Below are 16303 nucleotides of genomic sequence, written 5' to 3' on the forward strand. Positions count from 1 at the left end.
AGAGGGAGACACAGAATTTGAAACCGACTCCAGGCTCTGAGCTGTCAGCACAGAGCCCAACAGGGGGCCGGAACCCACAAACTGCGAGATCATGACCTGAGCCAAAGTTGGACACTTAAAGGACTGAGCCACCCAGGCGCCCTGAGAAACTACTAATCTATAGTCTAATAACGACTAATCCATAGTCTATCAATTATTAATAGTAATTTATTAATAATTATTAATAGTAATTAATAGCAATTATTGATATAACTACTAATCCATAGTCTAACTAACATGAGTTTGCCTGTTATGTAAATGAAATCATGTAGTCTTGTGACTGGCTTCTTAGCATGTTTTTGAGGCTCATAACATGTTATAGCATGTACATCGTTCCTTTTTATTGCCAACTATTCCACTGTCTGGATATAGCACATCTTATTTACCCATTCATTAGATGATGGGCATATGGATTGTTTTCGCTTTTTTGCTATTATGATTTAATGCTACTAAGAACATTTGTATACAGATTTTTCTGTGAATGTATGTTTTCATTTTTTAACTATATATCTCAGGAGTGGAATGGCCGTGTCATATGGTAATTTTGTGTTTAACTTTTCAGTAAACTGCTAAACTGTTTTCTGAAGTGGCTGCACTATTTTACATTTCCACTAGTAATATTTAAGTTTCAATTTCTCCATGTCTTTGAACACTTGCTATTGTCTATTTTTTTAATTATAGTTATCCTAGTGGGTGTGAAGTGGTATCTCATTGTGGTTTTGATTTGCATTTCCTTGCTGACTAATCTTTTCATGTGCTTATTGGCCATTTGTAGATCTTTGCAAATAACTTTTATCTTGCCCATTTTTTAAAATACTGTTTGTTTATTTAGTTATTTATTTTAGAGAGCGTGTGGGAGAGGGGCGGGGAGGGCAGGGAGAGAATCTTAAGCATGTTTCATGCTGAGCGTGGAGCCCAACACGAAGCTTGATCCCACAACACTGGAATCATGACCTGAGCCGAAATCAAGAGTTGGATGCTCAACCAACTGAGCCACCCAGGTGCACTGATCTTAGCCATGTTTTGCAGTCAAATACTCTGCCGATGAGCTGTGTATCCAGATCTTTGCCAATTTTTATATATATTTTTTAATGTTAGTTTATTGTTGACAGAGACACAGAGCATCAATGGGGAGGGGCAGAGAGAGGGAGACACAGAATCTGAAGCAGGCTCCAGGCTCCGAGCTGTTAAGCACAGAGCCCGATGTGGGGCCCGAATTCACGGACTGTGATATCATTACCTGATCCGAAGTCGGAGGCTTAACTGACTGAGCCACCCAGGCATCCCTATATTGAGTTATCTTTTTATTATTGAGTTTTGAAGATTCTTCATATATTCTGGATACTTGGTCTTCTTACTGAGGATTGGTCCTAAATTACTTGCCTTGAGGTAGGGAGAAGTATTTGATGGATACAAAGACCATAGTTAAAAGGTCTGGTGAATTTTCATTCAGATCTTTTTTTTATTAGAGAGAGAGAGAAAGAGAGAACACGCACGTGCACACACATGGATGGGGGAGAGGGGCAGGGGGAGAGAGAATCCCAAGCAGGCTCCAAAACAGGATAATGGGGGATATAGTGTGATGAACATTCTGACATATTCTTCACCCTTCCTGATTTCTTAGTCTGTTCTTCTCTGCTCTTACTGCATGACCTTATTGCACTTTCCATTAACTTTCATTTTATACAATTTGTGGCTAAACTTGTATTTCTCTCTCCTAATTCTTAACCCTTTTGCAGTCTATTTTTTGTTTTCCCTAGGCTACAAAACCTACCCTCTTTAGTGTTCATGATATTGTATTAAAAGCCAATGTTTTCTGTGTATGTCCATCTTAATTGACATGTAATAATAACATTGTTGCTTTTCTGTGCTTTAAAATCACTTGCAGCCATCTCCAGTACAATTTTCCCAAGTTTTTTTTTTTTTTTTTAATTAGTGGCTCTTCTCTTAATTATCTATTAAAGTTCTCCAAAGTTAAGGTTGGCCTCTCGTCTTTCTTTAATATTCCTGTGGTGAATCCATCATTCTCACATGATTTTAATTGCTTTCTAAGAGTATAGGACTCAGATCTCACTTTTTTAGCTCAAGCTGTGCCACTGCCTTCAGGTTTAGCTAGTGGAGCTGACATGAGCAGCTGATTGCTACTCAGCAGGATTCTTTTCCCTTTACTCCTTCCTCTGGCAGATTTCTTCTCTTCAGGCTGATTAAGAGAGGTTATTTCCTTGACTGCTTTAATAATTACCTGTGACTAATGGTATAACAAGTCACAATGCTTAGTTAAGTAACATGAGTCAAAGGGGTTGTTCCTTCATGGGTGCTAGTGAATTTTATACTTTGAAATCTTTTGAAAGATAGGTCTGAGTTAGGAAATAAGAAAAAGAGAAGGAATAGTCTCTTACCTCTAGTGCTGTAGCATTTATTTTGAACAAACTTTTAATTCTTCTAATATTATGCCTATGCTTCCATTCAAGCTGTGCTCACAGGAACTGATGCATGAATCTTCTCTTTTGTGGAGATGAAGAAATTAAGCTTAGAGAAGTTAACAGTATACCAAAGGTCACAATTGGGATTCCAATCTAGGTCTTGACTTAATTTGTAAACTATAAGGCATTATATCCCTGTGTCGGTGGGAGAAAGGAAAATAAGAATTAAGATAATTATTTCGGAGCTTTTTCAAAATACTTAGTCCCATTTCACCTACTGCTCCCAAATAATGCATCATTATACTACTTTTAGTTTGTTAAACATTTGCTTCCTAAGTGTAAGTAGTTTATAACTATTTATAGTTACATAAAAACTATATGTAGTTTTTATGTAACTAGTTATATATATAAAATATATATATATTTATATATATAGTTACATATATATGTACATAAATATACATAAATATATATACATATATAAATACATATACATAAATATATATACACATATATAAATAAAATAATTTTATTTTATTAAAAAAATTTTTTTTAAGTAATCTCTGTGCCCACTGTGTGGCTTGAATTCATGACCTCGAGATCAAGTCACATGCTCTACTGACTGAGCTAGGCAAGTGCCTCTGTAACTCAATTTAATATACACTTGAAGACTGCTTGTGTTAAAAGGAATTCCATATTCTTGTGTTGCTAATGGTATGTAGTACAGTAACTTCTACTGGAGTATACTCATCAAATGAAATGACTGGTTTTTACTACCATTCTGGTAGTGTCATTCTGCACAGACTTTCTTGCATGTTGGGTTTTAAAGCATTTGGAGAAAACTCTAGGTACTTTTGACACCACCTTAAACTGTATAAATTATGGATGTAATTGAATTAGTTAATACAATTATTCAACTATAGTTGGCTTCAGAAATATGAGCTTATAATTCAGAGGACACTGAGACTTTCCTGACTGAACTGTGAACCTTAACCTTCTTTTGTGAGATTTCCGTGTTGCTGATCATTTGCTAGGTAGGGAGAAGATTGGCAGAACCCCAGCCTGGAGTTCACCATTTAGGAGCAGTTATCTGGATTAAAAAGGCAAAAAACTGAAACTAAGGCATTGAAGCTAGAGCAGATTAGAAAGATATCTAGGAGCTAAAGTTGGTGGTAATTGGTAACCCATTGGGGATCCTAAAGGTGTTGATGTTTGGGGGACTCAAAATATAAGATCCTGTTCCCTTGCCTGATTTCTGAACTGAGGAGTTTAAACAAGAACAGACAGCTGAAAAAATAAAATATTACTGCTTTTAAAATTGGGTTTTCTTTTTTTTTTTTTTTTTTTTTACAAACTTTGTGCTAGTTTTGTACAACTATCATTGCTGTCTAGTGCCAGAACACTTTTCATCATCCCCAAAAAACCTGGTAGCAGTCCGTCTGCATCCCCCCCATCTTACGGTCACTACTAATCTGCTTTCCAAATATGTGGCCTTTTGTGTCTGACTTCTTTCACTTAGCATTCATGTTGTAGCATGTTACAGATTATCATTCCTTTTTATGGCTGAATAATATTGTATATTGTATGGATATTGTGTAGATATGCCACATTTTGTCTATCCATCAGTTGAGCATTTGTTTTATTTCTGTTTTTTTGCTATTATAAATAATATTGCTATGAACATTTGTATGCAAGTTTTTGTGAACATATGTTTTAAATTCTTTTGGGATGTGCACATACCAATCTGTGTGTGTGTGTGTGTGTCTGTCCATCTGTCCCAAAGAGGATTTTTTATATAGACATACACACATACATACATGTCTAGGATTGAATTGCTGGTTCATATGGTAACTTTTCGAGGAGTTACCTTTGTTTTTGCTAAAGCTGATATTGTAGACTACTGTAGAATGTGGTTTAGATTTAAAAACCAAATGGTCTAGCTCACTCTCCACATTCTTTTATCCCCACTGACCTAATTTAGACCATGGGACAGCCCACCTGGTATCTAGATTGTTAGGGTCAGCAGAGCAGGTACAGCCAGATCACTGCCAGTAGAGTCCTGGATGTAGAGTCCTGGAGTTATCTCTACCTAGTAACCAAGTTACTTACCTCTTTGGTGAGGAGTGGGCTAAGAGCCCAGGAGTGTTTAGAGAAGTCAGTCATTCCTCATAGAAATCAAGAGTTGGAAAGAAGTGTTCTGCTCTAACAAAGGCAAAGAAAGGAGTTAGGCTAGAAGGCTATTCTTAGATAATAGGATTGTGTCATTTTATGATAGGAAATACATTAAAGAAAGATGATGAATTTTGTTTTGGAAATGACAGATTTCGGTTTTCCAGGATAGAATGTTATTAGATATTTATGTGAAGATTAGGAGATTGATCCCTGCTAGAGATACAGATTTGAGATTCATACTGTAATTGAAATACAGGATAGTTAAATCACCCATAAAGTGAAACAGTTAAGTGTCTAGTAGTTACCATATCTGGAAGTCTTGGAGGTTTTGATTCTGCCTACTGATGTTTCAACTCTATCTTATTCTGAGTGATTTGTTTTCTTCTATGTTTTGTGACTTTTTTCCCTCCCTCCTTTTGGGTTTTGTGATTTTCTATTGTGAATTTATTTATTTTGGAACCTTGCCTGTGGAAATTCTTCTAGGCCTAGATCAAAGGCAGATTCCCCAGAAAGGATTTGGATTTGCTTTTCTCAAGGATGGGTGGGGAACATTACCATCCTAGGACTACCCTAAAGAAAATTTTAAGTATGAAGCTTTTTAAACCATAATCTAGTGAGAGTCAGCTTATGGTTATGAATATCAGAGGAGATACTGTTTTATTGCTATCATAGCCGCCCCCCATGTCCTCCTTGGCACTCAGTGCCAAGAAACTATTTTCCTTGCTACTATTCTATTGGGTAACACCTGGACTTTGCTGCTTGTACCTTGGGTCCCGTTAGGCCTTGTAATTGCAAGCTGAAATTCATAGGGTTTGGCAGAATGCCTTGAAGGTGAATGAAAGCTGGTTTCAGTACTCTGTATACTTTAGCTTCTCTCTTGTACTTAGTGTTTGGCAGGGTTATTGATTAATTTATAAAAGATTTTAAAAAGATTTTATCCATTGTTTTTAATTTTCAGTGGCATGTTGATTAAGCTATCTAGTCTGTCATTCTGCCAGAAAGAGAAGTGCCTTGTCTCTGTCCAGTGTGTGCGGGAACAATTAGATGCAGGGAGTTCAGTCAGCCTCTGGATTAAAGGTTATAAACTTGGGACAAAATCTGATGTTTTCTTTGGTCCACATAGTGTTAAGAAAATAAAAATCAGGAGATTATAAATAAAATTTTGGATATCTTGCTTCTCTACAAAAATTAGTTCTTAGAGAGGCACCTAGCTGGCTCATTTGGAAGAGCATGCAACAACTCTTGATCTTGAGGTTGTGAGTTCAAGCCCCATGTTGTGTGTAGAGATTTAAAAAAATATAAAATCTTAAAAAAATAAAAATTATTTCTTAGAATACTGGGCTTGCAGTCCTGCTTAACAGCAATTGGCTGGATCTAGGAATAGTAGCTGATCCATCCCCTGCAGCATGAACATGTTTTCTTTAGTTGCACACAGTCTCTACCATTTGTGCAGTGTATTCATGTGTATATGCTTATATCCATTCCAGCTTCTCTCATTCATGTTACCTGTAAACACTTGTGGATCATCCTTTTGCCAATTAGTAGTGCTAATAGAGACTTTTACATCTGCTCATTAATTTACTTAATCTAACAACAAACTTGCAGTTTATCCCTGATGAGTAAATAAAATTACATAGATGGTATTTATCCCCATGTTACAGGTGAAGAATCTGAGGTTCAGTGAGGTTACATAAATTCTTCAAAGTTTCACAGTATCACAGTAGAATTTGAACCTGGAACTTCTTATTCCAAACTCCTTTGTTCAAATGTTATTATTAACTCTTTTTTTTTAAAATAATGGAACCATTCTTCAGATGAAGTCTTAGTGAAGTCTGGTGTATAAAACCAGGAAAGATAGCACTGCTTTGATTGAAGAGTAGATAGAGTGGGCGACAGTTATGTGGGGATGGGAACCTGCATACTCAGCTCTTTGGTCTCCTCTAGACACCTCTCTGCAATCCATGGGATTCTACTAAATAGTTTGGACGCAGTCTCTGTATATCATAAGCATAACAATTTGCTAAATTTTGAGTTTTCAGCTCCTTTGGATGTTACAGTGTATCTATTTCTCTTATTCTCTGGTATGTTTGTCTTCTTCAGTATAATTCCTCTTATCGTTTAATAGCATTTTTGATTCATATGGGTATTTGTTCAGATAGTGGTGAATGTTTTAGCCTTCTATTTGTTTTCAGAGTGTTTTAATTAGAAATGAGTCTTATTTACAGCTTAATTTACTTTGGAGCTTCTAATAACTAACTCTTCTTTACTTTTCAGATTCTCTTTGTGGCCAGATGGGTTTGTATGGACAAGCTTGTCCATCTGTAACTTCATTAAGGTGAGTACTCTTTTTTTTCCTTATTGGAACATGTAACATTTTAAAAGTTATGCTGGTCAGATCATATTAGGATGAATTCAAGGTGAGGTTTGTAATAAAATACTGATAGTTTTGTCAGACTATGCTATCTGATGGGTTGGGAGATATTTTTGCTCACAGAGACATTTGTGATAATGGGATTTGGGTCTTAATTTCCATTTAGTGAATTTACGTATGTTCTTGTATATGGAGTAACAAAATTTTTATACTTCTTTGTCATTCCTTTTAAAAAAAAAGGATTCTGCTTTCTACTTTTTTTAATTAGAAAATACCCAGTAAATTTTGATTGCCTTTGTGTAGCAGATTAAATAAGACTCAGTGCTAGTTTTTATCTCTTTGTAAATGATGATGTAAACACGACACCTTGATGATCCTCATTTGCAATAAATAAAGTGTAAAAAGTAGGAGCTAAGTTACATACAACCTAGTAGTCTTAGATTTTTTTTTGAAGTTGCTAAGTCCTTTCTACAAATTAAATCTTATGTGAAATCCAGTGAATAAAACAGATATATACAGGACTTTTTTCTGTTTGCTTAGGCTTTCATGTTCTACCCCCACAGTTGCCCCTGAGGGGTTGTTGCAGGTCCCAGAGAACAGTCTGAAAAAATAACCTAAGTCTAATCTGTTAATTAAAATCTTTCAGACTAGCGTATGAAGTGTTGATGGAAGCATCATTTAACTACTTGCAACTGCTTCAACTAGTGCATCATTTATTCAGCATACGAGCACCTAATATGTTGTCAAGCACTATTCTCAATGCTAGGGCTGTAACAGTGAACGTAACAGATCAAAATCCTATAATCTGGAGCTACCTTCTGGTGAAGGGACAATTAATAAACAAGAAGTATCTGTTGTTATATATGGTGCTGAAGTGAGCACAAAAAGTATGTTAGTGATAAGGACTAAGGTAAAAAATAAAATAGAGAAAGGGAATGGGAAATACAGGGGTGTGTGTTATTTTTAGATAGGGTAGCCAAGGAAACCTTTACTGAAATGGTGACAATTGAAGACCTGAAAGAGAGATGGACTCTTCCACTTTGGGTATGTGGAATATGAGCATTCCAGGCAGAGGGAATCCAGGAACTGGTAGAGCAGGAGACTTGCCTTGTGTGTTGGAGGAACAGTGAGGAAGTCAGTGTGGCTAAAATAGAGTAAGTGATGAGAGTTGGGATTGCTCAGTTTTGGAGGGTAGAAGGAGAGAAAGGAGGGATAAAAAATTATTAGAGTGATGAATGTGAATTCAAGGAATCCTTGGCTTGAAAGCAGTTTTGATTGTCTAGAATGCCACAGAAGAAAAATGAAGTTGCATTTTTATGTTCTTGAATTTTCAGCCGGTCAGGGATGGCTATCCTTTGTCCTCAGTTAGGAAAGCTTTAATCTTTGCCATTATGGCACCTCTTTCCCTGAGAATGCATCTCCAGCTTGAGGAAATAGATGGAGAGGTTTGCTTTTCTACTTTGTGTGTCCTCTGCCCCTACCTCCAAACAAGGGACACCTATGTAGCTCTGAATAGAACCTTTTAAAAAAGACTATTATCGTTTCTTTAATTCCCAAAGCTCCTGTGGAACTAATTGACCTAATAGTGATTACTGCCCAGTATGATGGGAGGAATCATTTTACCCTTTTTTTGAATGTTTAAAACTTTGGATATGATCATATTGGGATATTTTTCAGACTTTGATCTTCTGTTGATTAGACTTCCTGAAAGTAATTTTAGTTGTGGAATATGCTGAAATAATCCTATACTAAAGTCATGGACTGAGATTATAAACCCCTTTATTTGAGTTTTTATGTTAAGGTTTAAGCTTGCATGTGACATTGGGTTAGGAATAATGTATATCTAACTTCTGTGCTTGGTAGAATTATAGAATTGGAAGGGATGATGAAAGAAAAGAGATAACCTTGAGTTATTTGATAATTTGGTAATTTGTAACACTGACAATTCTTGTGCATAATATTCTAGAATCTTTTTTGAACATAGAGCTATAAATTTAGCATTAGGATTCTGGTGTCTGAGTTGGGTTATTTGGTAGTTTTATATACAGCTTTCATTTCTGTTAATATTCTGCATGGTCCATCTACGAAGCAGAGAGTTCCTAGTCTTAAATGTATGGGTAGAAAACCGTCGTTTGTCATTGATTTTTTTTGTAACTGGAGGCAAGCCTTGAGTTTGATACAAGGAGGAGAAAAGAATGACTATTCTTTGATGGTGGTGGTGGGATAGAAACTGGATTACTTAAAACCATAAAAATTTTAGTCTGCTTTCCCATAGTCTTTCCCAAACCAGAAATGACCTCCCCAGTGACACGATCCAAATGGGAATAGTCAGAACTCTTAACTCAAATGTACTGATAAACATACTTTACTTGTATGTACTACCTTTATATGTATCTTGGGTTGTACTGTCTGTATATCTAGACAATGGCTAGCTTCAAAATAGGAAGTATATGAGTTGGTGGTGAAGAGCTGGATATGTGGCTGAGAATGAGAAAATGGGTAGGTAGGTAGGGATTTGTAGGCATAGGTGAGAGTGGGAGTGGACCTTTTAGTGTAAATGAAGGTAGGGGCTGAAATGAAAGTATGTGATAATTAAAAATCTGTTGGGTAGGAAAGGGTAGTAAATGGATTATGCCTCACTACCTTAAATATTTAGGCTAATAAGCAAGTTAAGTATTGTTTTGGTAGATATTCAGTATTTAATCTGAATATGTTAGGATTAATTTTTAAATTGAACTTGTATTTTATGTATTAAAATAACACATTGTAGAAAATTTGGGAAGACAGAGAGAGATGGCCATTTTTAATGTCTTCGTATCATACAGTTCTATACCAGTAGGTGTTAATGTGTGAATTAGAAAAAGACACCCCATATTTTCTGTAAAAGAATGATTGCAAAAAATTTTGTAGTGATAGGTGTCGCAGACTGTGAGTCTGGAGTTCTCTCTTGTCCAGCAATAGAGCAGACGCAGAATTGAATATGAGAGAGGCAAATGTCTGGGAGGAGACAGGAGCCCCAAATAGGGGTTTCTGCTCCAAATTTATTGAGCTCACAAGATATTACCCACGTGGTGAACGTGAAGAAAACAAGATCTTATATATGTGAATGTGGAGAAAACAATCAGATAGTAATCATTAACTTGTATGTGTAAAAAGCAAAGGGTCTGGGGGGCAAATGGAGTTTCTGATCAAAGTACAATAGTACATTGGTGTCAGATGGAAAGTAGTTTTACTTATAATCCTGTTACAATATTTCACTAGCTAACCTTGGGCGTTTTCACCCCCATGGTGGCAGCTTTCAGCCCTAAGCTTTTTTTCCTAACCCATTTATGTAAATAGAACCTATTTCCCTACAATAGCAAGGTATACTCTTTAATTTTGACCAAGTTGGTTTTAATTAACACTTTGTTTTTCTTTGCTTGTTAGTATAGGTAGCATTGAATATTTGCAAGTTACTGTAACAACACTGTATTCTGTATAATGAGCCTTTTTTTTTTTTTTTTTCTTAAATCAGGGTGCTGTCGGGCAGAAACCACACCACTTATTTGTACAGAGATACCTTAACAGAATGTTAACTAGGTAACAGAAAGGATAAAAATAAAACTCTAAGGATCATGGAGAGAGACACTTCCAGAAGCATCTACCAGCCCCAAGGGCTCTGAGACCAAAGGGAAAACCTAGAGATTTAAAGGAAGGGTCCTGTAGAACCAAAACTTGGACCTCTGAGGAGAAGGCACTGTATGACTTGTGCTGGTGTCTGAGTTCAAAAGAGGGGTCCCTAGGGCTTGAGACCCAGACCTTGGAGGAATGGGTATTGATCAGTGCTGGGTGTCTTTCAATGGTGTATGATGAAAATAGTTCCACAGGTGTTGGGAAAACTATAAACGGGATTCACTTAGTACTATGGGGGAGGATCTGCTGTTGTAGGAGTGAAGAAATCTTTGGTGGGGTAATGCTTTTATGAAGCCTAAAGAATAAACTAGAAGGCAACAGTATCTTTTTCCTTCCCTAGAGTTGTGGTCCATCTTTAAATGCTCCCTCTTGGCAGAACCTTATAGGAAACCACCTGGCAAAGCACATGTGGTTTACAGAGTCCCAGTTCTAGCATCATTAAGGTAGATTGGGAAGAAGGGCTTGGGGTTTGGTTGGAGCTGAGAGGCAGTAACTTAATAACTTGTTCTGGCAAACCGCTAAGAATAAAATGTATAAAAAATGGTTTTTTCAGATCTGTTTTGCAGCTAGTGTTTATGTGATTTTAACAGAATGCTTACATTTGCTAAAAGAAAAAATCCTGATTTTGTAAATTATGTGAAATTGTATTAAAAGTTGATATAAGATTCACAAATATTGCTTGCAGTTTAAATCTGTTGCATTCATAGTCTCAGTTTAGATAATCTAGATAGTGAATACTGAGTCATGTACATCTGTTCAGTTCCTCAGTTTTGAATAGTAAGAGTGAGAATTCAGATGATGATGGATATGGTTTCTATCAAACAATAGAATCTTAAAAATTTAGCAGAATCTGTTTGGTTCCTGAGTTTGCATAAGATGGATTTGAATCCTGAGATGTACCTGTATTTTATTTCCAAGTACAGATTCAGTAAGAGCAAATGCTTACTGAAAGTAGAAACTGACCTTGAACATTTGCTTTATGTAGACAAGTCAACACATATGTGTACATAATTTTTTTCACATGTTGTAGCAATAGACTTATTATTTGGTTTGATTAAAGCAAAATAAAATTTGATGGTTCTTTAGACTCGTTCAAATGAGGTCCTTTCTGCATTTCTGAATTGCCTGGTAATTTTATAGGATTGAATTTTTATGATTCATATGTATATAAATTTTGGGACACTGGGTTATTCGTAGCACTATAAGTAGTTTCTGGTGACACTTCTACCTGAGATCTTGTCCTTTTGTTGTGTTTTTGTTTGTTTGTTTGTTTGTTTGTTTGTTTTCTGCTTTTACCCTTTTTTTGCACTTGCTTTTTCCTTTTTGTTATACCTCTCCCTTAAAGAGGATTATTGATCCAGGCTGTCTGTTTAGGATATACTAGGAAACACATAGGGATATTTTAGCACCAGTGAAGCTCATGTGTTAGCATCCCAGATGTATTTCCTATCCATCTGTTTCCTCATTTCTCTTCTCTTGATACTGTTGATCCTGCTGTTTTGCTATTTAGAATGGCCAGAGCAGGGTGGATTTATTTTAAGACCACTTGCTGCCTTGTTTCTAGTAATAGGCTTGGTATTGATAAGGCAGCTCTGATATGTAGTCTTAGCATCAAGTAGCTACAGGTTTAAATCTCTGCCATATATTACTCATATGATCTTAGGAAGTTGTTTCACTTTTCCCAATTTTGCTTTAATAGGGTTATTAATGCTTACCTTACTGGTCTGTTAAGATTCATGGGATTAAATGTATACATAAGTCACCTGGCATATTTTTTCCTCTTTTCTCTATTTCAATAGTAGGAAGCAAAGAGGTCATCATTTTTAGAATGAAAGAGGACAAATTGGTATCCTTTGCTGTCAGCTCAAGAACATGGCGGCTGGGGGCAGGGAGTGGGGGGTGGGATTTCTTTTCTCCCTTCTATCTCCTCTTCACTCTGAATTCGTGGATTCTAGAGTATCTACCAGTAGTGTTCAGGTTTGCAACTGGCCTTCAGGCTAAGGATGTTTGCTGACATTGAATGTCATATGTTTGTTATATCTATAATTTTATGCTGTCAGGTCTCTCCCACACAGTGGCAAAAATAGCTTTTGCATGATCATGCCATAGTTTATCATTGTTACTATCTTTGAAAAATCAAAAAAAAATTTTTTTTTAATTAGCGAGCAGGGGAGAGGGGCATAGGGAGAGAATCTTTTTTTAAGTTTTTTTAAGTTTATGTATTTATTTTGAGAGAGACAGAGACAGCGTGAGTAGGGGAGTGGCAGAGAGAGGAAGAGAGAGAATCCCAAACAGGCTCTACACCAGCAGCGCACAGCCTGATGCAGGGCTCGAACTCACGAAACCATGAGGTCATGACCCCAGCTGAAACTGAGAATCAGACACTTAACTTACTGAGCCACCCAGGCACCCTGAGAAGGAAAGAATCTTAAGCAGACTCCATGCTCAGCACAGAGCCTGACTTGGGGCTCAGTATCATGACCCTGGGATCATGTCCTGAGCTGAAATCAAGAGTTAGACACAATCAACTGAGGTACCTGGTCGTCCCTCATTGTTACCATCTTTATCAGGCTTTTTGGGGAAATTGATAGAATCTGTTAATTTGCACGTTAGCTGTGGCATATTCCAATTAAATGAGGAGTAATGAGAAATCCTCTTAATTTTGACAACTATGTAATTTTTACAAATTTTTCTAAACTATATTTTGAACTTTTCTGGCTTAAAAACAAAAATTTTTTTAAAATGTTTGTTTATTTTTGAGAGAGAGACCAAGCATGAGCAGGGGAGGGGCAGAGGGAGAGAGGGAGACACAGAATCTGAAACAGGCTCCAGGCTCTGAGCTATCAGCAGAGCCCGACATAGGAATGATGAGATCATGACCTAGGCTGAAGTTGGACTTTTAACCAACTGAGCCACCCAGGCGCCCCTCTGACTTATTTTTTTAGAGCTGTACTGTCTGATATAGTAGCCACTAGCCTCATGTGGCTATTTAAATTAATTGAAAATAAAAAGAAGAAAAATCAGTTCCTTAGGCACACTAGCCACATTTTAAGTGCTCAGTAGCTACACATGGCTAGTGACTATCCTACTGGATAGCACATGTACTTTTCCATTGTTGCAGGAAATTCTGTTGAACTGTGCTGGCCTGGAGTATATGAAATGTAATTTAATCTTTGATCTAAAATGACCGCATATCCTAGAGCTTCCATTTCTGAGCATTAGGTATTGAAGTGTACCATTGATCAGTCATTGACTTAAGGACATATTATTAAAAGTTACTTTTGTGACTGAATATTGACTTTGGAAGCTAGCATTTATGGTGTTCTTACTACTAGACCAAGCATTATTTAAACATTTTAAAGTATATAAATTAAATCCCCTCCCAACAGCTCTGTGAAGTTGGTACCATTATTATCTTCATTTCACAAATGAGGAAATGGAAATACAAAAGTTGAGCTTAACTGAAGCACAGGCAGTGAATTAGTGGACAGAGCTGGGATTCATATTGTAGGTCTTGGTCCAGTACCCATGCTCTTAATCACGAAGTTCTGCCTCTTGGTTGTCATTATTTATAATCATTTGAGGCTTTTTCTTAAAATGAGGGCTGTAAAAAAAATCCACTTAATTGAGGATATTATAAAAAATAGTTGTAAAAGGGAAATATGCATGCAGGAAACTGGAAAAAAGTGACAGAAAACTGGTGATTTAATTTTGAAATCCATTGTCTAAAATTGAAAAAAATGTTTTTATGAAAAGCATCAGCTTTTTTTATGGGGAGATGGTAGAGGAATTTGAGTTGTCATGAATTCATATACATGGGGGAAATAATATAAGAGATAATAGGGAATAAAAAGCATCAGTGGGTATACTGGCAAAGCAAAAGAGTTAAATGTAAAATCTGTGCCTGTCAACAGTGTATATGGTATAAAAAAATACTGAAAAATAAAAAAGAAATATGATTTGATTTATGATTTAGTAAGCTTATTTTAGTCAAGCTTTGATTGGCTGCAAGTAAAAGAAACCAGCACTGGATACATCAAAAAAGAAAAGGAATTTATTTATGGAGAATACAGGGGTGTTTCACAGAACCCAGGGATAGCTGGATCTCTTGAGGAAATAGAACTTAGGTTCTTAGGAAACCAGGCAGTACACTCTCTTCTCTGTTGCTTTTCTCTGTAATTTATTTCTTCATTTATGCAAATAAGCTTTCTTTGTCTTTCGGGCACATGGTCATCCCATACCTCTCAAGTTCATAGCTTCTTCATTCAAGAGACCAGCCCAAACCACTTCAGTCCTAATTCTGAATTCCTAAGGAAGAGAATTCAGGTGAACAATTTAGGTCAAATATCAACCCTGGTTCTCATCCTTTAATTTGTTGTAGTACTCATACAGATATGGTGTAGAGAAGACTTTCAGGGCTCTGGGGATGGAGACGACTCTGAGAAAGAGCATGGTGAGCTAGGCAAAATACTACAGGGAGTGTCTGATACAAAGCAGCATGTATCCTGTGTTGGGTGAGAAGAGTTAGGATTTCAAGAGAGGGTGTTTTTAGGATTCAGACCCTTTCCTAATAGTCATGTGGGTAATAAATTGAAGACTGGATTTCTACCTTCCTTTTGGAACAGAGTATCCTTAGAATTGTGGATTTGGAATTGGACTGTTACCCCAGTTCTGTTTATTTGACAGATACATATTGAATCCATACTCATTATGTGCTTATTAGCATTCAAGATTGTCATAGAAACAACAAAAGAAAAGGATAGCAGAAAGATGATTTTTGCCCCATACTGATTGATGCTTACTTGAGAGCCTAAGGGATAGGTGCTGATGGACAGGTCCCTGTTGAAGGTTATGGTACTGAATGGAAATTTTAAGCATAGGAAACCATTTCCTCACAGTTAACACTCTTTCCACTCCCCTCCCCCCCCCCCCCCCCCCCGCCCAACTTGGAGAGTGATATATTAACTATGTAAGAAGGTATAAAAAGGATAATTCGTGGAGGTTATGGAAAGATGACACTATTTGAGTAGAGCCTGAGAAAAATACAGTGCTTACTTTATTACAGGTAGGCCTATAGATAATTCAAAAAATAAAAATCTGAGAAGCCCATGTAGTGTAATCAGATTAATGGGTTAGAAGCCATATAAAGTGGGGATAATCACTCATGCTTTACCGTATAGCACAGATACAGTTATTTTTGTTATTGATAATCAAGACAAAACTTACAGGGTTTAAATTCATAAAGGAAGATATTACTGCTTTTCAAATTGATTTTAGATATTTAATGGGTATAGAGTGGTATCTCACTTGTGATTTTAATTTTTTTCCTATTGATTAATGATGTGTTGTACATCTTTTCATGTGCTCATTGACTACTTGTATGTCTTTATTCATATCTTATGCACATTTTAAAACCATGTAGTTTGTTGTCTTATTGCATTGTAAGAGTTCTTAAAATATTCTGGGCACAATTTTTTTGGTTAGAGCAAAAAAGTTTTTAAATTTTTTGCTTCCAGTTTACTTTTTCTTTGTGATTTACTCAAAATCACTACACACACACACCACACACACACACACACACACACACACACACACACACATACAGTAAAACCTTGGATTGTGAGTA

The 16303-nt window shown here is 36.4% G+C and overlaps 1 protein-coding gene across 5 annotated transcripts in view; it reads left to right on the top strand.

Moving 5' to 3' along the window:
• The window catches only part of FOXJ3 (forkhead box J3), a 149476-nt gene that overhangs the window by 15657 nt on the left and 117516 nt on the right, over positions 1-16303 (top strand). For 3 of the 5 annotated variants that reach the window (XM_047870540.1, XM_047870544.1, XM_047870541.1), the window contains exon 2: positions 6909-6969. In XM_047870540.1, the coding sequence (XP_047726496.1) occupies positions 6926-6969 (44 nt within the window). In that variant the 5' untranslated portion in view covers positions 6909-6925. Of the gene's footprint in view, positions 1-6525; positions 6716-6908; positions 6970-16303 lie in introns of those variants that run through there. The other 2 variants (XM_047870538.1, XM_047870539.1) reach the window with 1 other exon arrangement.

The sequence above is a fragment of the Prionailurus viverrinus genome, chromosome C1, assembly GCF_022837055.1.
Source record: "Prionailurus viverrinus isolate Anna chromosome C1, UM_Priviv_1.0, whole genome shotgun sequence".
Taxonomy (NCBI): Eukaryota; Metazoa; Chordata; class Mammalia; order Carnivora; family Felidae; genus Prionailurus; species Prionailurus viverrinus.